This window comes from Ictidomys tridecemlineatus, chromosome 10, assembly GCF_052094955.1.
Source record: "Ictidomys tridecemlineatus isolate mIctTri1 chromosome 10, mIctTri1.hap1, whole genome shotgun sequence".
In the NCBI taxonomy this organism is placed as follows: Eukaryota; Metazoa; Chordata; class Mammalia; order Rodentia; family Sciuridae; genus Ictidomys; species Ictidomys tridecemlineatus.
Window position 1 is genome coordinate 63,898,101 of NC_135486.1, and position 23,010 is coordinate 63,921,110.

General features: G+C 39.5%; 1 protein-coding gene across 1 annotated transcript in view; it reads left to right on the forward strand.

Annotated features, from left to right (window-relative positions):
* The window catches only part of Ryr2 (ryanodine receptor 2), a 505,092-nt gene that overhangs the window by 104,909 nt on the left and 377,173 nt on the right, over positions 1–23,010 (forward strand). Inside the window, exon 3 of the mRNA XM_078023113.1 lies at positions 10,396–10,500. Within this exon, the coding sequence (XP_077879239.1) occupies positions 10,396–10,500 (105 nt within the window). The remainder of the gene's footprint in view (positions 1–10,395; positions 10,501–23,010) is intronic.

The following is a 23,010-nucleotide window of genomic DNA, read 5'->3' on the forward strand; positions in this document are numbered from 1 at the left end:
AGTGAATTAATCCCCTGGTAGGGTTTAACTGAATAACAACTGAAGTGGTGGGGTGTGGCTTTGGAGTATATAATTAGTATCTGGCAAGTGGAGACTGCTTTCTCTATTTCTGATCATCAAGTGAGCTGCTTCTCTCTGCCATGCTCTCCCTCCATGATGTTCAGCCTCACCCTAAGCCAAGAGGAATGTAGCCTGCTATCTGTGGATTGATACATCTGAAACTATGACACCTTAAATAATCTTTTCCTCTTCTAAAATTGTGCTGGTCAGGTCTTTTAGTCACAGCCGTAAAAAACTGTTTTTTCTTTTTTTGCCTGTGTTCTATTTTTTTTGTTTTGTTAAAACTGGAATAAACCTAGATGCCCTTCAATAGAAGGGAATGGATAAAAAATGTGGCATATATATATACACAATGGAATATCACTCAGCAATAAAGAATAAAATCATGGCATTTGCAGGTAAATGGATAGAGTTAGAGAAGATAATGCTGAGTGAAGTTAGCCAATTCCAAAAAAACAAATGCCAAATGTTTTTTCTGATTCATAGTGGGATAGGGAGGGGGAGCATGGGAGGAAGAGAAGAACTCTAGATAGGGCAGCAAGGTGGAAGGAGAAGGGAGAGGGCATGGGGTTAGAAATGATGGTGGAATGTGATGATCATAATTATCCAAAGTACATGTATTGGTGTGAATATACCTTACATACAACCAGAGAGATGAAAAATTGTGCTCTGTATGTGTAATAAGAATTGTAATGCATTCCGCAGTCATATGTAAATTTAAAAAATTTAAAAAAAACCCTGAATTTCAGATATGTAGCAACTGTGAATTCCATTATTTCCCTACTGAAGGGTGTTGTGACTAGTTTTGTTTGTGTGTTTTCTTGTTTAGTATATTTTCTGGACTAAATCTGAGATATGCTTCCCTTGTGATATGTGGTCACTAAAGTTCCTGCTCAAATTTCTCTTTTGATTTGAAGACCAGCTTTTCAGGTGCTTAGCTGTTTCCGCATACCTTCGTTCAGGCAATGCTTGTACAGAAACTGTGGTCAGACATTTTGGGTAGCAAGGTGTCTACACTGAAACTGGAGTTTGAGACAAAAGGGGATTGTTTTCTTTTGCTGGCAGTCTGTGTAAGTTACAGGCCTCTGTAGCCAGAAAAGCTCCATTTAGTGTCAGTGCTAACCATCCAGGGAAAGGCCTGCCACTGGCAGCTCTGGGGGGTGCAGCTGGCAAAGCTGGATTCTTCGCTGTTGCTACTGCAGCAGCGTATCTGTAGCTCTCAATGGGTGAGCTTTGTTCCTCAGAATTGCAGCAGACCTCAGCAACTAACTGTGTTGATTCATGTCTAGGTTCTTGACTTATAAATTTCAAGAATGAAATTAATAGACAGCAGAAGATAAGAGTGAAAAGAATAGGGTATGTTTGGGTGAGAAGCAAAGAAGCAGAACTCTTGTTTGACCAGAGGGGACCTTGACAGCAAGTTACCATTTAGGTGTGTTCGTCTAGGGATTAATGAAGCTAGTGATCAAAAGCTAGGCTAAACAGACATTGGAAAAGTACCAGAACAGTTAGTCAAAGTACATGCTACTTGGATATGGAAAAAAATGCCAAGGCTATTGGTATGGCTTGTGACCTTCTGATTGACTGTGCCCTTTTAGCCCTTGGGTTTGAACTTTCCTGTAGTCTCCATTCACATCCTTCCCCACTTCCATTTTTCTGCCACTGTGGGACAAAGTCTTAGCTGGAATGTTTCTACAGGTTAATTTCATGGAGTAGCCTTTCCATTAAAAATAAACAAACAAAAAAACCCCAAAACTGTGATGGGGTGCCTTACCCAAACTGCCTGTTGATTGCATTTTACTCTGTACATTACGAGTGGAGCTGTGCGTGGGTAGAGAAGTGCATTTGATCACCTTCAGGTGTGCCCAGAAGTACTTTGCACTAGATCTTGTGTATGTCTCTTGTGCGTATGCAAGTTCAGTCAGGAATGTAGTGATTCAGGCTTTAGGCTAAGCACAGGCTGGTAGAACTGTGTCTTCTAGGAATGTGTGACTTTTGTGGTTATGCAGGGTGCAGTCCAAGCTGGGGGAGCAGACCCTTTGCCCATGTGGTGTGGCTGCTGGTCCTCACAGACTAGTCTGGCCAGGTCTGGCAGAACCTCAGTCAGGTGAGCTGGGGAGAGATGGGAGGCGGCCTGGGGAGAACACTGCAGACCTTATGTTCTTACCTGAAGTTCAGCAGTGTTGGAAGCATAAGAGTTCCTCATGTTTTTGTATGCTGCAAGTTACCTCCCATATTTCTGAAAGTGTTGTTTTTGTTGACTTTATCCATCTTGGTTTTTAGGGTTTTTCCCCTCAGCCGTTGGGGAAATCTCCATAATTTCTTTTAGAAATGCAGCTTATAAGCTTTTTTTAATGTCCTGAATTGATCTTCAGACTTAAAAAAGCATCACATCATGACCCTAAGTCATCATGGAGCCAGCTGCTTGAGTTACTTCCTAAAATATTCTGTGAACTTACTTGTGTACCCATGGATACCTTCTGAGCCAAGTTATGGGGTGGATGGGATGGAATGTTTGGGTCCCTCAACCGACTTGTGTTTCATCAGGTTCAGCATGGATTTGTAGCTTGTTTAGGTTAATGAGATTCAACAATATGTGCAGATGACTAAGGTGAAGTTGGAGTGAAGTCTCTTAGCTCTAGTTGGAATTCCATGTGACATTTCTGGGCTCATAACCTAACATATCTACCCTGACTTAGGTTTCTATTTTTATTCTTGTCAAGATTCTTCAACCAGAAATGCTTCCTTGAGGAGGTGGCTCTCTGTAGTCAGTAAGGAACAGATCCCTATGTCCCAATAAATTCACAATACATCCCCTCAGGAGGATCCTTATTGCCTTCCTGCTCTTTTGTTATTGCTAGGGTGTTCCCAGAGGGGCTCGAGCCAGGTCATGAGCTTGTAAAGTGCTCTTGGAGTTGGGGTTCTTGACTGTGTGTTCCTTTAAAGCAGGCCACGGTCACAGTGAAGGCTGTTTTCTCAATCCTTCAGTCTATCTCAAAAGGTCAGGTAAATAGAAAACATCCGGGAGCCAGGCTTGTGAGCCCCAGAGTGGGGCAGTGTGGTGTGGGCTTTAGGCTAAGCACAGGCCTCTTCATGGCTCCTTTTCTGACTGACCATTTGCTCATTTCTAAAGTGAGATTAATAAGACTTAGCCTATGGGGTTGTGATGAGTTAGCACCTAGCACACAGGATACATTGACAGTGATGCAGCCATTCTGAATTACATAGCTGTTTGTACAGGAGTATTTTTTATACTCTTGAGACACCACACTAGCATAATTCCTAGTGAGAATTCCAAGGTGTAGAGTCTCTCTGAGTCTGCTTTTTGAGTTTATAGTTCTGAGGTTCTCAGTGATGTTTCTGTATTGATTCTGGCTTGATTTGTTCAGATAGTAGTTAACTTTTGCCATTTTAAGTTAATTCAGACAAAGTTAACCTAGCACATTTTTCATAGAATGAGATGGTTGTGCCTGAGTAAATCCACACTGTATTACCTAGTTCATTAAATTTGAAGACATTGTCTTATCACTTATGCAGCGTGATTTGGAAGCCATGACTATTGGTTTCACTTTTCCTCTCCTTTGACCTTTTTGAGAAACTTCAGACAAGTTAGAATCTGTTGGGTTGTCCTCACCTGGGTGTTTGGGTGAGTTTTTTCCTTCTTTATACAGATTATGAGGTCAGGAACTGTAACTGATATGGCCTACACTGAATTGCAAGTGGTTACACTGACCTGGTTACTATAACAAATAACTGTGTCTCAGGTTCATTGCCTGCAAGAGAAGCTATGAATAGGTTCTATCTAAAAATTCCTTTTCACAGAATTCCTGGGCACAACACTGTTGATCATCAAAAATGTTCACTAAAGACACTACCAAGTTCATGAATTTTGGTTTCATGGGCTCTTGCAAAGGGAAAAGCTAAGATCTCACTGACTCTAATATTTACCCAGTATCTGGGCCACAGGTTGCTTTGTCTTGGCCAGAGCCTTGCTACATATGCACTAATCTAAAAGAATCTCTTGAGCAGAGAATAAATCTGCTGTACAATAATTCATGATGCTTGAACCGCATCAGTGTTTCAGATGTTTCTATTAATTATTTTGCTTCTATGGTATATTCATTTATTCATGTAATTTATTCAAACTTCTCTGAACTCTTTTGAGTGGTGAAACTCAATAAATTTCAAATAGATTTCTCTTCTGAGAGCCTAGCTTCTCAGAACGTCATCCTAAGATGGTTATCAATGACTAGAAATTATGTGTTTTAAAAGCAACTTAGGTGAGTGGGCTGTTCCCTAGAGTCTGAGCTGGAGTCTCGCTGTGGTTGAGGTGGTGAGTGGTGTTAGTTTGCCTGAGCCATAGGGTGGAACTCAGGTGGCCTAGGATGAGCTGAATTGCTGGTTTGCATGGGCCACTTTTAAGAAACCTGCCTATTAGCTTGAAGCTGTGTTCATAGCCTCTTCTCTGGTTTCCCTGTGAGTGTTTTGATTTCAGAATTCCACATAACTGTGTTCATCACTGATGGTTCCCTTGTAACATCTGTGTGAACAGACTTGATAGAGACAGCGTTTCCTTGTGACAGAGTGAGGGGGACATCCTGGGATAGAACATAAACCCAGTGCAATTCTTGTTTTGCACTGTCACGTTTGGCTCTTTGAATTTTCAGAGGATTGTAATAAGACAGCTGGGCATATCCACGTGCCATCATGTGAAAAGGGCATAATGATGGATGGATGCTGAGAGCTAAATGAACCTGGAGCCAGCCCTGGGCAACTGCACTGACTCACCCCGGGGTTCCACAGCTAAGCGTTAAACTGCACAGCTGTGGCCCTTGGAGTTGGCACTGTGCTGCTCATCATCACTCCTTTCCCACCTGGACACCTGATGTCACACAGCTCTTAGGAGCACCAAGAGCTGTGTGACTTCAGGTGTCCTTCTGAAGATTCAAAGGATGCGGACCTGGTTAGGCCCAAGCATGTGGCTTCATCAGTCAGGATCATGTTCATGCTTGTCTTTCAGAATGCTGATCTGGAAGGATTCACTGACACAGGAAAAGTCTTGACTTCTCAGAGGCTGTTGTGTTAGCTTCTACTGCACAGTGGGTGAAGAGAAGGAGAATGGGACCAGCACAGCCACCCACAGAATAGTACCAAGCACTAGAAGTAACATGACCAGGCTGTGAAGTTGAAGAATATTAAGATTTGACATTTTAAAGAAATGAACAGAATAAAAATAGCGAAGGAAGATTTCCCTTGTATTCTGCCTGATGGTTTCTTTCTACCATGTTCCATTCAAGTTGGTTGGTTATGCCACCTGGCTTCATTGCCACTGAGGAGAACATACATTTTGTAGGCTGTTATTCCCCCTGTGGTGGGTGAACTTGGCCTGGTTTGTGTCTGCAGGTGGTAAATTAACAAGTTTGTCTTCTGGAATAGTTTGACATCCCTCTGGTTTGGGGGGAAGCCGACCTCAGCAGTTCCAGTGCCTTGCCCAGGGCCGCTCAGCAGATGGGTAGCTGAGCAGAAACGAACCTATCTTGGCTCCAGGCCATCTGCCATTGCAGTGTGCCGACTTCACAGTTTTTAGGAGATGGGCAGCTTTTCTCTTCATTTATATCTCTGAAATTTTGAGCTTTCAATTTAATTTAGGGCTTTCTTAAATGGGACAGATAAAATTATAATCTTGGCATTTTCCAGTTTATAGAATATTGATTGTCTTACTTGAATCTCACCAATTCCTGGAGGTAGATAGGTATTTTTCCCCTTGCTAGGGAAGCCCAGGTCGACTTTGAGAAAGGCCCTTGGCTAGTTACGGAGGGACCTGAGTTCCAAGACCCTTCTCCTTAGCTTCATGCTGTCAAACTATCAAGATTTGACACATTGCTAATTCTTACAACATTTGGGGGTATCAGTATTACCTTGTGGGTTACTTGGAATACAGTTGAAAGATGGTGTGAATGGTTAACTTATTTGCCAATTAGTAGAAAGCTGCTAGGGGTTTACTAAAACCCAAAGCAGAGAGTCTGGCCATGAGGGCTGTAACTTCCTATTTGGACATTTATTTAGTTTTCCAGAAATAGGATAAATGCATAGGTCAGTTGATCAAATATGGAGCACTTTCTCTGGGTGAGTCACTGTGCCAGGCTGGTGTGGTGGTGAGGAACCCACAGTGCCCAGCTGGTGCGGCATGGCAGCAAATGTGAGCCGCCTTCAGTGGGAGTCCAGTGCCTCTAGATTTTATGGCAGTCATGCTGAATGAAGTGATGTTACTTTACTAACAGGCAGTGGTATCTGGAGTATATTAGTGAATTAAAGAACTATAATTTGTATACGGTGAGCCCATTAATGGGAAGAGCCAGTCTGTGCTTTTCCACATAAGCATATATGTGTAAATGTGTCAAAAACAGGATTGGAAAGATGTACACCCAAAAAGTTGAGTAGTTCCTTCAGGGAATCAAATGAGTATAATTAGTTATAATTATAACTAATTTGTAACTAAAGATAATTTTCAATTTTCAATGTTTGACTTCTCTGCAAGGAAAATGTTTTTAAAGTGCTTCCATTTTTGTGTGATTTGAAAATATGAATGTTTTTCATATTTTGGAGACCTGGAAGTGGCCATTTCAGGCTGAGGGTGAAAAAGATGTGGACAAAGGCCTTGGGATTCTGAAAGAGTAGCTTATAAGTGTTCAGTTTTTACACAACAGTAATAGGGGCAGCTTGATGCCGATTACAGTCCTAAATGGTTGGTTGCGGTTCAGTTAAGGCAATGTCATGTTTCAATAGGACTTTAAGTGAATTAGGCAGACACATCTGTGGAAGCCAAATGTTTGATGGATACCTCGATAGGAAACCTAATTGATTTTACATGGTCTGTCCAGTGCCAGCAGGCCAGATGCTGCTTTGAGGTTACTCTAGAGACTTTCCTCCTCCTAAGATTACGTGATATTTGCCAGGATGAGAACAGTAACCAGTTTGTGTTTTGAAAAGAGGAAGCACATGGCTATGCTGATAGCTTAGTTTTTGCTTTTGCCAAAGCCCACATATCTGGATGAAACTGGTGTCTCCATAAGACAAGCATGAACCACCTGTCTACTTGCTTGGGGCAGTTTCTGGGCAACTGGGGCAGATGTTCACACAGCCTGAATCACTGTGACTGAGAGGCAGGTGGCTGTGCATGCTCAGCCATGATGACGGCTGGATGTTCTGCTGTGATACGAGCATCCTGAAGAGCCCATCATGTAGCTAAGGATTTCTTTTATGGTTTGGGAGCATGCTTACAGGAAGGACAAGCAGAGTTCTTTCAAAGTGAAGCTCTAAAAATGGACTTTGTTCTCAGTAATGAGACTTGAGAAAAAATTTAAAACTAAAGATATTGTGTAAGGGTTTGTAAGTTGGAGCTTCCACCACAGAGGTTCACAGATGTTAGGCCTTCTCTGTTATATGGGTTCTGGGAGACGCTTAGGTCTGAGTCATTCAATTGGTTTTTGGTTAATGACTAGGACCCTTTTTTATCCAGTGACCAGCCTGATTTTTAGGATATAGAACAAAGGCTCAGTATCAGTGCTATAGTGAGTATAATGTAAACATGTCAAGGTTATTGGGAAGAGTATGCATGTGATCTGAGGAATACATTTCAGAGTTGACTTTAAGTGGTACCAAATTATGGAAATTATTCTGATGCCTAGGATAAGTAGGGCCTTTTTATTGAGAGCAAAATGTAGAGTGTCTCACAAAGCTCTGTATGGCTTCAGGTTTTCCAGATGTCAACAACTCTTCTGTTACATTTGTATGGGGAGAAGGGTGCAGCCCAGTGGAGCTGGAATGTGGTCTAAAAAGCATTGCCTTGAGGCTCTCTGGAAGGTCTTTGCCCGCTGACTGCCACTTTCTGAGAGTCCCTGCAGCAGGACTGTCACTGTGGAAACAGGAAGTGGGCTGGGCAGGATGAACTCTCCAAACCTCTATGGTTTTCGAGAATCAGGCAGTTCCTACTTGAAGGGTTCCATCAGAGTGAGGCATGAAACAGTTTACAATTCTCAGACTGTAAACATTTAACTAGAAAGTGCTGTGAAAGTACCAGAACATTCAGGATGATATAAGCACAAATCTGTATTTTCTACTATTTGTCAAAGTAGAATACAGGTAAGAACAATGCTAAGAAATGAGTGGTACTTCACATGCCCTAACTGGAGAGAAGTCCTCATAAATGAGACAAACAAGCTGGTTTGCTTATTTTGAATTCTTGCTGTGTTCTTAACATCGTGATAAGCTTGTCACATATGCTGCTTCATTTGTTTTTAACAACAGTCTTATTAGGGTGGTATGAATATTATGCTATTCTTTCAGGGAAGGAAATAAAAACATTACAAAAGTTAACCGCCAGTAAGTAGTGAGGCCGGGATTCTTGCTCAGATGGTCTGTTTATAGAATCCATGCACTTGGCTCTCTTAATAGGCTGACTTGAAAAAAAATTAATGAATATTGGTCTGAAATCATTCCAAAGGTGAGCTAGAGATAATGCAGATGTTGGGAGTTGGTTGTTAAGTACTAGATGGCTTTGTGAGCTCTATTACAAACTGTGATATGGTAATGTCCACAGTGATGGGGTATTGATATCATAAGAATGGGCAGATGCTGAACATCAAGGTGGATACCCCTCCTCTGAGCCAGTTCACCAGCACTCCAGCTAGTAACCTAGCATCCTGGCAGCACTACCTGTCAGTTTTTCTGGCATGGATGTGAATGAAATAAGCACTTCCATTAATGGATTTTTCCCCTCGTAGCTTTGTCTTGATCTGGAGAGGAAAGACTGTAGTCAATATAGTTAGACCTTAGAAAATCAAATTTAGAAACATTTATCCATAAATTTCATAGTAGAAATTTGGCTTTCAGTCTTTTATTTCAAGATTTTGGAAAGAAAATGCTTCTCTGGCTGACTGCAAGGGAGAACAGCAACAGCCCTGGGCCACTGGCTGTGATTGTCATGTGAGGTGAAGACTGACCAAGTTGAGGCAGAGAAGCCCATGGTAGGCAGAAGGAACAATCCAGAGGATGTCCATTAGAAAATAAACCGTGGAAAGTTTGTTGGGTTAAAATAGAACTTGTGGTCTGATGGTGTGCTTCATTAACCCATAAGATAATTTTAACGTTAATTCGGGACCCCTGGTATTTTGTTTTTCCTTCAAACCATAAAGCATTCTTTGCTAATGACAAACGAAATCATTTCAGCGCTAGTGGCTTAATTTAATAAATCTCACAAAATTATAATTCTGATGTATCAGGTTTATCCTCAGAATATTCCTTTTATGGAGGAGACTGTCTTGGTTTTATTATGTATCCAATGTATTTATAATGCTCTTTTGTTATGAAGATCATCTTTGAGCACCTGCCCAGGATCCTGCTTACCTCAAGTGGAGAAGCTTGCATGATTAAGAAGGCTGAGTTCTAATTAACCAATCAGTTCTTATTCTGGTTCCTTCACCTCATTGATAGTCACCTTTTGAGATTTCTAGAATGTAATGGGTATTGATTGGATTTGAAGACTAACAGAAAGGAGAAGGGAAAATCATTGGTGAGAAAATAAACAGCACACATATGCGTAGAATGGGGAGCCCAATAAGTACATCCCAAGTTAAAGGCAAAATATGACATCCAATGAGAAGAAAGTATTTATCTTTGTGCATAAGGAGAAGCTGTGTAAATGAGTATTGCATATTAGTTCAATTTTATATTTGCTTAATTACAGTATTAACCTGAGGCAAGTATTATTTCTCTGCCCTTTAGATGTTGTTTTTTAAATCAACAGAATGCTTGGTAGTTTAGAAACGAATATATGAGTTGAAATAATCTAGATTTCAATCCTGGCTTGAATATTTTGTAACTTTGGAAAAGTGGCCTAACCTCTGTTTTCTTGTCCACTGAAGATAGTAATAATCCCTGCTGTGGAGAACCACAGGAGCTATAGACAAAGCTCCAGGGTAGCATGTGTCAGGGTACACACTCCAGGAGTGGCAGCTGCGGTTACCTGAATTTAAGAATGTATGAATGTAAGCTGGGATTGTGGCTCAGCAGTCACCTAGCACGTGTGAGGCCCTAGGTTTAATCCTCAGCACTTCAAAAAAATAGTTATTGTGTCCAACTACAATTAAAAAATAAATATTAAAAAAATGCATTGAACGAGAACAGTAATGACAGTGTGTGGTGGTGATGGGCAGCTGACAGAGGTAGCAAGCACCATCACTTTCTGTGACAGCAGCTGGAGGACACGAAGGCAGAGGTGGGGCCTAGGTGCTTAACGCTGGTGACATACTCACAGCTCTCCCTCTTTGCTTTCAGAATGTGCCCCCGGATCTGTCCATCTGCACCTTTGTGCTGGAGCAGTCCCTCTCGGTGCGGGCCCTGCAGGAGATGCTGGCTAACACGGTGGAGAAGTCGGAAGGGGCAAGTACACTTTAGACTGAGTATTTTAGTGTGCTCAGCTGCCGCATGACAGCGGCTCTTACAGGTGTTGGAAATCTTGTTTGCGGAGATAAGTCAGTGGCTCTCACTTGTGACTCCTCGGGGTTGATCTTGTGCTTTACCTAGCACCCTGTCATATCTTAAAGACTTGAAAAAAGAAACCCAGGTGCGATGTGGTCTGTGTGGCTGCCTCTCGTGCTCATGTCGACATTTGTAAGCAGCCTTCCTGGGGCATCTGTGTGTCTGCCTGTGTTGTCCTCTGAGCTCTGTTCTTGTCCTGACTGGTTGTGTTGTGCATGGCTCTTTGTCACTGACCATTTATTGTTAAAAGCCTATAACTGTGTGGCTACGTTCTAAGCTTCTAAGCTGTTGTATAGCGAGTAAAATTTCATGGCACTTACATACTTTAGGTGATGAAATTATAGTCATATGACTTAATTCAGTTATAATTTTGCAAATAACTAATTTTCTTAAAATCAAAACTTTTATTCTGTTTCCAAATGCAGATATTTTTCTTCAAAAGTCTATCTGGTTACTGTATGTTCCATAAGACATCCTCTTACTGAGTGGGCTACTACCCATTCCTAGCTAATTCATACAGTTTACAGTTAAGCAGAAGGATAAATTTTTGGTCATGTTTTTTGTGTCTTCTCTCAATGTTTTTAGGGGCATGCTAAGTGCTGCAATGTTGTCTAGTTTAATAAGCTGGATTATTTCCAGGAACTCGACCAAAATTTTTCTTTCGTCATTAATGATCTATGTATTGCTCTAATTTTTGAACCATTATTCTAGTTGGGATAATAAGAGATTAATACATGGTTCCATAGAAATGAGGGATTATTGTGTTGTAACATTTTTAGCCCTTATAGTTAAAAAATTTTAGACTAAAAGCTTATTTTACAAAGTACCCTATGCATTATCTGTATTTTAATATTTCAGATTCTGCTTTTCATTTACAACAAAGGTTGAAATTACTGTATCAAAATAGATAAAATAGATAAAATTTCCTTTAAAATATCGGTGTTTTCATGCAAAACTTGTAGACTTAAATTAAGAACAGTTCAACAGTTAATTTTCGTCTGCAATAACCTTTCCTGATCATTAAATATCACTGAGCTATATCAATTTTGAAATGCAAATCTATTTTTACAAAGAGAAATCTTTTGCATTAGTGTCTAGAAAAATGTGTATTGCTATCTTCGTGGATAACAACATACCCAAATTGCCCAAAATTTAACTTTATATTGATAAGCTGCTTTTTCTAAATTAATAGCCTTGAAAAGATATTTTATCTCACCAAAATCATAAGATTGTACTAAGCAAGCTCTAAATATTCTGTGTGTAATAGGAAGTGATTTTTAGACAGTATTTTAGGAATTGTGTTTTTAAGATATTTATTAGAATTTATAGATCCACATGTTTTAATTTACTGAATTAAAATTTGAGTTCTCTATCTAGAAAGTTTCTATCAAAGATGAAAGTGGTCATTCGTGTGATGTGTGGAAGACCATTTCATAGAACCCAGCATAGCTGCTATATGCCACTAATTAGGATGTGTAATTTGAAGAAAATCTACTATAGGAAAGAAATATATTTCATGCAGCTGAATTTTACTTCTTGCTATTAGTATGTTTTTAGGAAGAAAACACTTGAATAGCTCAAGTGAAGATTGTATAAAATTTTAGGGGCGAGAACGATTTTCTTAGTTAAGGAGTTTTGGTTATACTCAGGAATGATATTCAAAATATTTCACAACTTTTTTGACATAACTACTAGCAAATCAATTGGCTCCTAGCCATAGTGCTGGAGGTTGGGGTGGTCTGAGTGATTTGTGGGGGTCCTGGAGGACTTCTGGGGTGGTTCGTGATATTTACCAGAGGAATAGCTGTTTTTACTGTAACAACCATTTTAATCATGAGAGTGTGAACAGGCTAAAGATCCCTTCTGGTTTTATTTGTTCAATGGATGCTACTGGGACTCATAGGAATCATCTTTTGGACTCCCTGGATGCCTATATCTTTTCTCCTTGAGTCTTCTGATGTCGCCTTCAAACTCCATATGGTGCTATAATGGCGATTCTTTTGTGAAGCAAATTGACCTCTGAGTTAATAAATTACATGCATTAGGTTCTCTGGATTGAAGATCCCCATTTCCTAAGATAATGGATTAGAAAGGAATGACTAATCTTCATGACATTATTTTCTTACAAATTAATTTACCAAAGAAAACCTTGTGTGTTACCTCATTACCTACTTTTCCCATAATCAATGTTATTTACAAAGTCTGTTCTTTAATAGTTCTTCTTGAATTCCTGAGTAATACTGATTGTGTTTAATGTTAAAAGTGCTGTGATACACAAGTCACACTCAACTAGGAAACGCTTTCCTTTAGAGCAATGCCTTTGATTTCTGTAGTTGAGAAGCTTTTCTCTCATCATCTTGGGCCCATGAAGGAAGCATGGTTTTCATAAGGTGTCAGGAATAAAACAGGAGGGTCTCAACATTATCTGAAAAAGCAAATCATGGAAATCATGAATCACAAAAGTATGTAAGATGAGACAGGAAAAAAATACTACCTAATTTTTGTTTTGTTACCCAAAGACTACTCATTGTGACTGTTAGAACCAGACACATTTTGCACAATACATCTAAAGGAGGTTTTAATTTCCTGAGAAAGTGGTGTAGACAAGATCTTGACCTGAGAGATGCCTGTGTCATAGACTGTTGCTGAGCTGCTGTTCTCCTTCAAAGTGCGTTGGCAGTAACAGGTTAAAGCATGTTTGTCTCAGTAGCTGCTCCCAGGGCTTAAGACGTCCTAAGGATGGAGACCATGCCCTGGAGCAGGGAGGAGAACGTGCCTTGTGCAGTGCATATCACATCTCTGGCCCTATGTTTCTGGACTGCTGCGAGTGCTAATCTTGCCTGTGACTCCCTGTCCTCCTGGGTCCTGGTGGTTCTGAGAGATGCTCCACTTATGCCTCTGAGGGTCTCTTGGTTCAGGTCTGTTTTGTGCTGGTTTATGAGGGAGCATATGGCTGAGAGCAGGGGCTTTGCCTCTCACAGCTGCTTCCCTGCTCCGCCAGGAGTTGGCTCCATGGCTGCAGGGAAGGCCAGTTCCATGGTACTGGAGCAGGTAGGAAGCCGAGGTGTGGTGGAACAGCCAGTGAGCTCGTGGTCCACAGGGGCCGTTGTCACTGCTCCTCTTACTCATGTGCAGTTACTAAGTCCTGACTGCCTTTACCTGGCCTGGCAGCTTCCTCCCTTCTCTGGGGTCTTGGCTAATCTCATTTTCCTTTCCTGCCCCAGTACCCCAGCTGGTACTGGCATGTGGGCTTTGCCGCTCAACAGTGACAGAATCTTGTTAAAATATAGATTAGGTGGTAACACTTGCTCATTCCTGTGTTTTCTAGTTAATAGAGTTTTATTTCTGTGAACTTTTGTTTTTGGCATTTATTTTTCAGTTAATTTTCAAAGGTAATTGACAATACTTTTCTCCATATAATTTTAATACCTAGTTCAGTTTAAACTAGGTATTTACCTGAGTATAGATGTCAAGTGAGAGGTGACATTACACAGTGGAAAGAGCTTTGATTTTTGGAATCTGGAGTTTCTAGAACATTCTTATTTTCAAATAGTATTATGATAGTGTTTCTTTGAAAAGGCATGGCTTTTATTCAATCACATGTGTACCATACATGGCTTGTGTGACCGATTATGATTTAAATACATAACATTGACTGTCCTTTCTGTATTGGTTAACTAGCTTCTGGGAGAATTGTAGGACCTTGTCTCTTAGCTTTGGCTTGTGGCCACTTAACTCTTGGTCCCTATGTTAAGGTATTTAGCTCAATCAAAAATTAACCAAACCTTGCCTCTTACATCTTGCTGTGATGGGTAATAGGTTAAAATCTGTACTTCAGGTGATTATGATATGTATCATTTTTTTCACTTAATTTATAGTGTATATTTCTTACAGGTATTGGTAGTTTAATCTAAATTATGAGTGATGCTTTAAAAGTTGATAAAATTCAGAATGTAATAAAATATGGATAATGTTGTACTTAATATTAAGAAAATTCAATTCTAATCATTCCCTTATTATAAAATTTTTAAACATTTATGAGAAGTTGTATTGCACAAGGCCTCTGCTGATACTAAAATTAATAATTGAGTTTGCTCATCAAAGAGCTTATGATCGTAGGGATAGAAAAACAATTGCATTGTTCACATGAAGAAGGAATGTGAACTTGATATTCCTTTTAATTTTCTTTTAATTTTTAAGAATCATTTCCAAGACAATTAGAAGTAATATTAAACTATTAATATAAAAATAATTTTAAAATTTTCCAAGGAGTAGTTTTATCTTGTTAGATTATTATCTGTAGTTCTGGTAGAAAGCAAAACTTGCCAGGAAGACAATAGCATGTCCAGAGATTTAAAATTATTTTTGTTTTAATTTACTAACAGGCTTATTCTTTTGTAAGACTGTAAGAATGTTATTTTTACATGCTATATTGTCTTCTAATTATAGGTGATTGAGATATGCAACAAACTCAAGTGTTGAGTTTTTATGAAAAATGTAGTAGGACATGGAATTGTAGCACACTTGTGTCATTCTATTAAATCTTTATCTCTCCATTCTATTAAATCCTCACTCTCAGGGCATTGAAAAAGTCACTAGCCAGATTTAGTTGTAAATATTTTTTTAGAAAACACATTTAAAAAAATATATATATATTTTTAAATTGTAGTAGGACACAATATCTTTGTTTTTATGTGATGCTGAGGATCGAACCCAGGGCCTTGCCTGTGCTAGGCGAGCGCTCTACCGCTGAGCCACAACCTCAGCCATACTTTATATACAGAGTTATGAAAAATTGTGCTGTAAATGGGTAATAATGAGTGTAATGCATTCCACTATTGTCATGTATGTAAAAATAATTAATCCTAATTTTTTAAACATTGAATTGCCATATAGGAGTTTTTCATAAATACATTTATAAATATTGAGGCACCATTTTCAGGCAAGTGCATGTCAGATCATCTTATGTTCGTTCGAGAGGAGATGATCCAGGAAGAAGGATGGTGTGTGAGTCATGGTAGTTAAAGACGGGTGACTCTGCAAACTCTCCGAGTGCAATTCCTGATCATGTGAGACAAGTTACTCAACCTCACTGGGCCTGAGTTTTCTTATTTATAAGGTGGACACCAAAGCATCTCCCTCGTGGAGTTGTCTGAAAATTAAATAAGCAAGATGTGAAGAACAGTCCCGACACGGGAGGCATCATGGGTGTGGTATTGCTTTCATGACCTTGACAGCAGGATGTCCTGAGGAGCTCCTGCCAGATCCTGTGCCCCTGGAGAAAACCGTGATAAACTCTGAACTGAGTATTTAAAAAACAACTGCTCCATCACCACCGTGGAAAGCCCCAGCTATCTGAAGGGTTTAGCCAGGGGTTTCTCTGGCTGCTGGAATACATTACCAACATAAGTTCACTATCTTGCAGGTGGGTCTGTAGCAGTCTATCTGAACTAAAATGGAGGAGTCTCCAGGGCTGCAGCCACCCTCTGCACTCTGGGAGAGCCCTTTCATTAGCTTCTCTGGACTCACCCTCCATTTCAAAAGTGGCAGAGTGCTTTCCTGTAACATGCTCACAGGTTCCAGGGATTGGGATGTGGTGTCTCTGGGGTGCTGTTATTTGTCTGCTCCTCATGGAAACACTGAGCTCCAGAAAGATGGTGAGCAAGACCAGGTGGGAGCCAGAGCATCTTGTGGCTGAATCTTGCCCCTGAAAGATGTTCTGATGGGAACCTGACCTCCCTGCAAGCTTGGCAGGGGTTACCTGCAGGCTCTTTTATGTGGCTGCCAATTCACAGATTCAGACATATTTTGCATAAACAAGACTTGATTCTTTGAAGACTTTCTGAGTTTTCAGTATACATAGTTGCAAAAGTGGATCTTTGTGTTTCATTTGTATCCTTATTTTCTGATGTTTTGATATCTTTTCAGTGTCTCTGTATCTGAAGGATATTTGTCAAGTTTTTTGGGCAGACAGGCCCATGGTCCAAAGCTGAGAGTCAACACTGTCTCCTCTGGCTGAGTTGTACATTGACATTTTCTTTCCATTTGCTTTTACCTTATTAGAGTAGAGTGGGGTAGCATGAGGACTGTAGTAGGGTTAATGAGTCTTCTTCGTACCTACATGTGATATAGATGGTGTTCTGTATATCATTGAATGTTTCTCAGCTGGCTGGGCTAATGACTCACCAGGAAAAGAAGTTTACTTTTAAAAAAAATAAGTTTTGTGTATATTTAAGGTAAGGTATAGAGCATGATGTTATGGAATACATACAGAAAAGGAAATTGTTACTACAGTGAAGAAGATTAAGGTATCTACTTGTGGATAGTCTCATATTGTTACCTTTTGTTGTTGTTGTTAGAGGCTGCTTTGGGGATGAGGCTGAGACTAGTCCACGGACAGTTGCGTACTTGGTGTGTTATTAGCCAAGATCTTGCCTAATGCCTCTGTAGGCCGCATCTGCCCTTCACCTCCAAAGCTGGCACAGCGGCTCAGCAGTGGCTGGGATCAGGATCTCCCAAGGGCTCATGTGTGAGTGGAGAGGTCACCTGGTCGAAACATGCATGTCCTGGGTTTGCAGACTCTGGTTCTTCTTCTGCCTTTCCCTTTTTAGAAAGGCGGCTTTCTGCTCAGCAGTTCAGGCCTTGCGTCATTCTGTGCATTCAAATGACATGGTTTGCAGAGACTTCAGCATGAAACTCAATAAGGAGGTCAATTTAATCAGCATGTAATTTAATCACGTTAGGCACTGTTTTAGATTATGAATCTTGAATGTATACATTACTTTATTTCATTAGTACCATTCAATTTGGACATTTTTCTCAGATTCTTTTGTGTTTACAAAGGAAAAAACATTTTTTATGTGTAAATATTAGCAAACATGAATCAGATGCTAAATTTCTCTGATATTCTGGAATTACAATGATTTAAATGTACTTGGAATCTATTGAACCTCTAATTTTTGTTCTTTTAAAATTCTAACTTTTTGGGGGGCTGGGGATGTGGCTCAAGTGGTAGAGCGCTCACCTGGCATGCGTGCAGCCCAGGTTCGATCCTCAGCACCACATACAAACAAAGATATTGTGTGCGCCGAAAAAAACTAAAAAAAATAAATAATAATAATAAATAAATATTAAAATTCTCTCTAAAAAAATTCTTTTTTTTCTTAAAATACTCTAGTTGGGTAGAAAACTTCCTTGCACAAGTCTTTATGAAACAGTACTACCCATTACTCCCCCTGCCAAACACACGCACACACAGACACAGGTGTGTGCACATGTGCATGCACACATACACGCACGTGCATTTACCAGTTAGGTAGCTTCATACCTTGGTGGTGTTTTTTTCAAAGCACCTTCTCCCTTCTGACACAGTTGATGTAAATGATTAGTTGAGTGACTGCCTATCAGTTAGATTACTGCCCACATCAGAGCGTAAACCCAGAAGTACTGACTGGGCTTTCCATCTGTTGTGTCTATGTATTATCCTACTAATACCTATGAGAGGACCTGTTTTTTTTTTTTTTTTTAAACAGATGTTGGTAAATATTTCTGACTGAAGGAACTGCTGGATAGATATTATGTTATATCGATTTCCATAGTTTTGGAAAAAGTGAGTCTTGTGAGAGAAGAATTTTTCAAGAGCATTGTAATTGTATTACCCGATAAGAGAAAACTGTCCCTTATGTAACACTAGTGAGAGCACAGTGCAATCATTAGATACATTTCTTTACATTAGAATTAAATGTATTTGATTTTTTTTACATTTGAAAATATTTTCACTTTCTTAAAACAGTTTTCTATATAGAGAAAATGGTTGGGAAGTAAAGAGTTTGCACAAAATGCCCCTGTCTTCTCAGCTTTGTTATTATTTGTCTTGCCCTAGTGTGCTGCATTTGTTATAATCATTGAGCCAGTACTGATACATTATTATTAACTAAAGTCCCATGTTTACAGTAGGTTTTATTCTTTGTGCTGTACATTATGTTGGCTTTGAAAAATGAATAATGACATGGATCTGTCTTTGCTGTACAATAGGGAATATTTTTACTGTCCTGAAGAGACTCTGTGCTTCACCTCTTCAACTCTGGATCCTCCATAACCATTTTAAATAGCTGATCTTCTATTGCTTCTGTGGTCTTGCCTTTTCCAGAATATCTTGTGGTTGGAATCACATATCTAGGCTTTCTGGACTGCATTCTTTTGTGTAGCAATATGCATTTAAGGCTCATTTATTTTGCTACTGAAAAATATTTTATTGATTGGTTGTGCCCATTTCTTGCCCACTCATATGATGAAGGACATCTTGCTTGCTTCTAAGTTTTGCTGATGAATAAAGCTACTATAAATGTGTGTGCAGGTTTTCATGTGGACCTAAGTTTTCAACTCCTTTGGATAAATCCTAAGGAGTAGTATCATGTGCTGAGTACATTTAGTCTCAAGAGAAACTGCCCTACTGTCTTCCACTGTGGCTGCACCATGGTGTGTTCCACCCAGCAGCAAATGTGAGCTTCTGTTGCTCTACATACTTACCAGCATTTGATGATGTCACTGTTTTGATTTTAGACATTCCAATAGGTGTGCATGATTGTTTTAATTTGCAATTTATGGATCACATGATGTGGAACATATTTTTGTATGCTTATTTACCATCTTTGTGTCTTCATTGGTGAGGTGTCTAGTCAGATCTTGTCTTGAATTGGGCTGTTTATTTCCTTATTGTTGCATTTTAAGAATTGTGTGTATGTGGTGGGCACCAGTTTTAATAGTGAGTAAGTCTGTTTTGCAGAGATTCTCTCTCTGTTGTAGCTTCTCTTCATTCCATTAACAATGTCTTTCATAGAGCAGAAATTTGTAATTTTGATGGAGCCCAACTTGTCAATCTTTCTGTCATGCATGGATAATGCTTTTGGTGTTGTATGTAAAACGTCATCACCTTCACAGGGTCTCTTAGATTTTCTTCTGTGGTATCTTCTATGAGTTTTACTTTTGTATATTACAATTAGATCTTTTTGTGCAAGGATTGAGTTCTGGTTCTGACTTCACTTTTTTTATTATTCCGTAATGTAGATGTCTAGCTCTTCCAGCATCATTTGTTCAGGAGGCTGTGCTTTCTCTTTTGTTGTCTGCTTTTGCTTCCTCCTCACCTTTAGTTGCTTGTACTTACGTAGCTCTCTTTCTGCTGTCTCTTTGATGTTGAGCAGTACAACAGTGTATGATTTGCATCTTCTTTCACTGTCTTGGTTAGTTTAGTTTTATAGTAAGTTTTGAAGTTCTGATAGCAAAATTTGTGTTCTCCAATACTGTGTTGGTTATTGTTTTTTTTTAACCTTCCCAGATGCATTTTAAAATCTCTACAAAATAACTTGTTGGCATTGCATTGAATTGGTACTTATTTTTTGCAGTTTTCTGTCAGTTTATCTAGCAATTGGCAGTTGGTTCTCATCCCCCTGATTGTCTCTGGTTTTTTTTGGAAGTGGTAATGGGCACACAATTACCAAAGCATAGAGCTTTGAGTTGATGACTTTTTGTCTTCATTGTTCTCTGGACATCCATATATAAGTAGAGTCAGGGACAGTCCTTGTTCATTTGGCCCAGACAGCTCTTTTGAGTTTGGTACCAGTGTATCCATCTGGAGTCCCCATCTCCTTCAAGGAAATTTCTGGATCTCTTTAGAGTGCCCCAGGGGCTCTCTTCCTGAAGCCCATTCCAGGCATACAGTTGTGAATGTGGGTGGTGAATCTTGGCTCACCCTCTGTGGATGGCAGAGTGACTCATCTTCCCTCTTCTTTGTAAGATCGATTCCTCAGGCCCCACATTGGAAAGGAAGAGGGTGAGAGAATGCAGGACAGGGCTGGACTACATTTTAAAAGCACTATATCTCCCTCTGTACCCATCATTTTTTCATAGTAGGTCTAGAAGTAATCAGAGAGTTTATTATTATATAAAGACTGTAATTCATGGTAGGATCTGCCTGAGGTTCATTGAGATGAGTATTTAAGTTGATTTTTCCCGATGGTTATGTCACAGTCCAATCATTTATTCATGAATGATGATCCCCTTCGTTATATTTACTGTGATGTTTTACGTTGTACAGTAAATTCATGCCCGTTCCTAGGCTGTTGCTCTGCACTAAGTATTCTGTCACACAAGCATGGCTGTTATTGTCAACTTTCCTGATTTAATGATCTGACATTTTAGAAACATTTCAATGTTTAGTAATGAGGCTGTCCTCCCTCATTGCCCTTTCCCTCCAAGTTGTTCATCCTCTTCTTGACTGTTGATTCTCCCACATGAAATTACTTATGGTTTTTAATTGTACTTATTCATTCTGATAAGTAGCCTACCTGGGAGAGAGCTACTACATTATTAGTATCCATCCACTTGAATTTGTTAACTTAGAAGTTTATGCAAGAGCCATTTTAGCATATTCTATGCTTTGAGGAAGTATTAGTTACTGTGAGATAAAAGTATACATGTTTTCCTGAGGGTTTAGGCAAATTCAGATAGTATTTAAGAAGTATTCTAAGAACTGTCCTGTTGTCTTGAGGGGGGCAAAATTGCGACGTATGCAGTTGAGGGGAGAAATAAAGAATGTCCATGCACTTCTGCCCCTTTCAATGCTTAATTCACTCTAATTACTCAACACAATTTCACTCTATAGGTTCTTAATCAAGAAAATGACAATCCTTAATGCTAGGCACTGCAATAGACATAATCCATTCACAGCAAACAATTCTAGATTAATTCTAAGCACTGCAAAACACTTAATCATGACAGGCTAGTTACAGACATTCCCTCTGCATGCTAAGTTCAGAAGTCTCAAGCCTTAGACTTTACATTCAGTATATGCACACTCACTCAGACCATGGTGATCAGGTCCAGAACCAAGGCAGGCTTTTCCTGGCTTGGAGTGGACGACCGGTTGAGAAGAGGGTCATAGGGAGAAGTTGTGGCTCTCACCAAGGTCCAGACGAGGTGGTAGAGTTTGAGAGCTATAAGGATCAGGCAGAGGATCAGGAAATGATGACAAGTGATGGCATGTCAGTCCAGGTCCTCATCAGGCTCTGCAGCTCCAGTGCATCCTTGTTTCGGCTGTCTGAATCTCTGTTCATTAGCTCTATTATTTATACTAAATTTTGGGGCTTTTGACCCTCCTTTCAATCCTTATCAGTTACCACTGGATTTCTCAGTGACATCATTTACCCTTGGGGTCAGAAACATCTGGTCTGGTGGTCTCCACCCTGATCTTCTCTATCAGGGGAGGACAGCTGCCAGGGCTTCACTCTGTTTATCAGGGTGAGGGGAACTCACTTGTTGTAAACCATACTGGAGGGGTCTGTTGGATGTGTCTGAGACTGCAGGTTTCAAACTGGAGTTTTTAAAATGGAGTTGCTTAGGCTCAAGCCTAAGGCTATCCTCAAACCTGTTCTAACACAGGAATTATTTAGGAAATGGTAGATCTTGAGTTTGTTGCCTGGCTTAATTTTTTTTTTTTTTCAGTTGGACACAGTACCTTTGTTTATTTTTATGTGGTGCTGAGGATCAAACCCAGTGCCTTGTATGTGCCAGTGAGTGCTGTACCACGGAGCTACAACCCCAGCCCCTGGCTTAAATTTTTTAAAAGAGAAAAAATAAAAAATGTGATAAAGTTATAAAGTCTTTCCTTGGATTAGGTTATATGTGTGTTAGTGTGGAAGACTTAAGATGACTGCACTAAATCTACTTCATTGTTCAATATCTAAAAAATAAGGTAGTTCTGCCTGGTTAATGCAAAATCAGTAAAGCCAGAAAATTGGGCCAATGTCTTTAACAAGTTACTGGACTTATGTTTGTGACTTCATTTGCTTAACTAAATTTGTGGTAAATTTCTTTCTCAAACTGATAGGAAGGATTTTGCAGTCTCATGCAGTTTAAAATAGAAATCACATTTGACATTTTAGTACACAGAGATGCTCTTTAATTATTTATAATTTCCCTAACATAAATGCTATATCTGTGTGTCCTGATTTAATACTTTGCATTTTCCATTTCTGTACCTGAGAGCTCTGTTGGAGGTCCAGTGCTGCGTCTGTAGTTCTGCCATTTGAAAACACATGTAAAGATAGAAGCTACTTTATTTATCTTTTTCTAACTAATGGAAATACTAGTTATAGGACAGAAGGCAAGTCTACCAATGCAATGCCTATGTCAAGAGGTATAAATGTATACGGGGTAAAATTGGGAATTCATAACCCACTTGAATCAAACTGTGAAATATGATATATTAAAAACTATGTAATGTTTTGAATGACCAACAATAAAAAAATAAAAAAATTTTAAAAAAGAGGTATAAATGTTAGTTTATAGTCTAACAAATTGTAGTTAAATACTTGTTTCTTTCCTTTTCCATTTTCAAGGCATAAACTGATTACT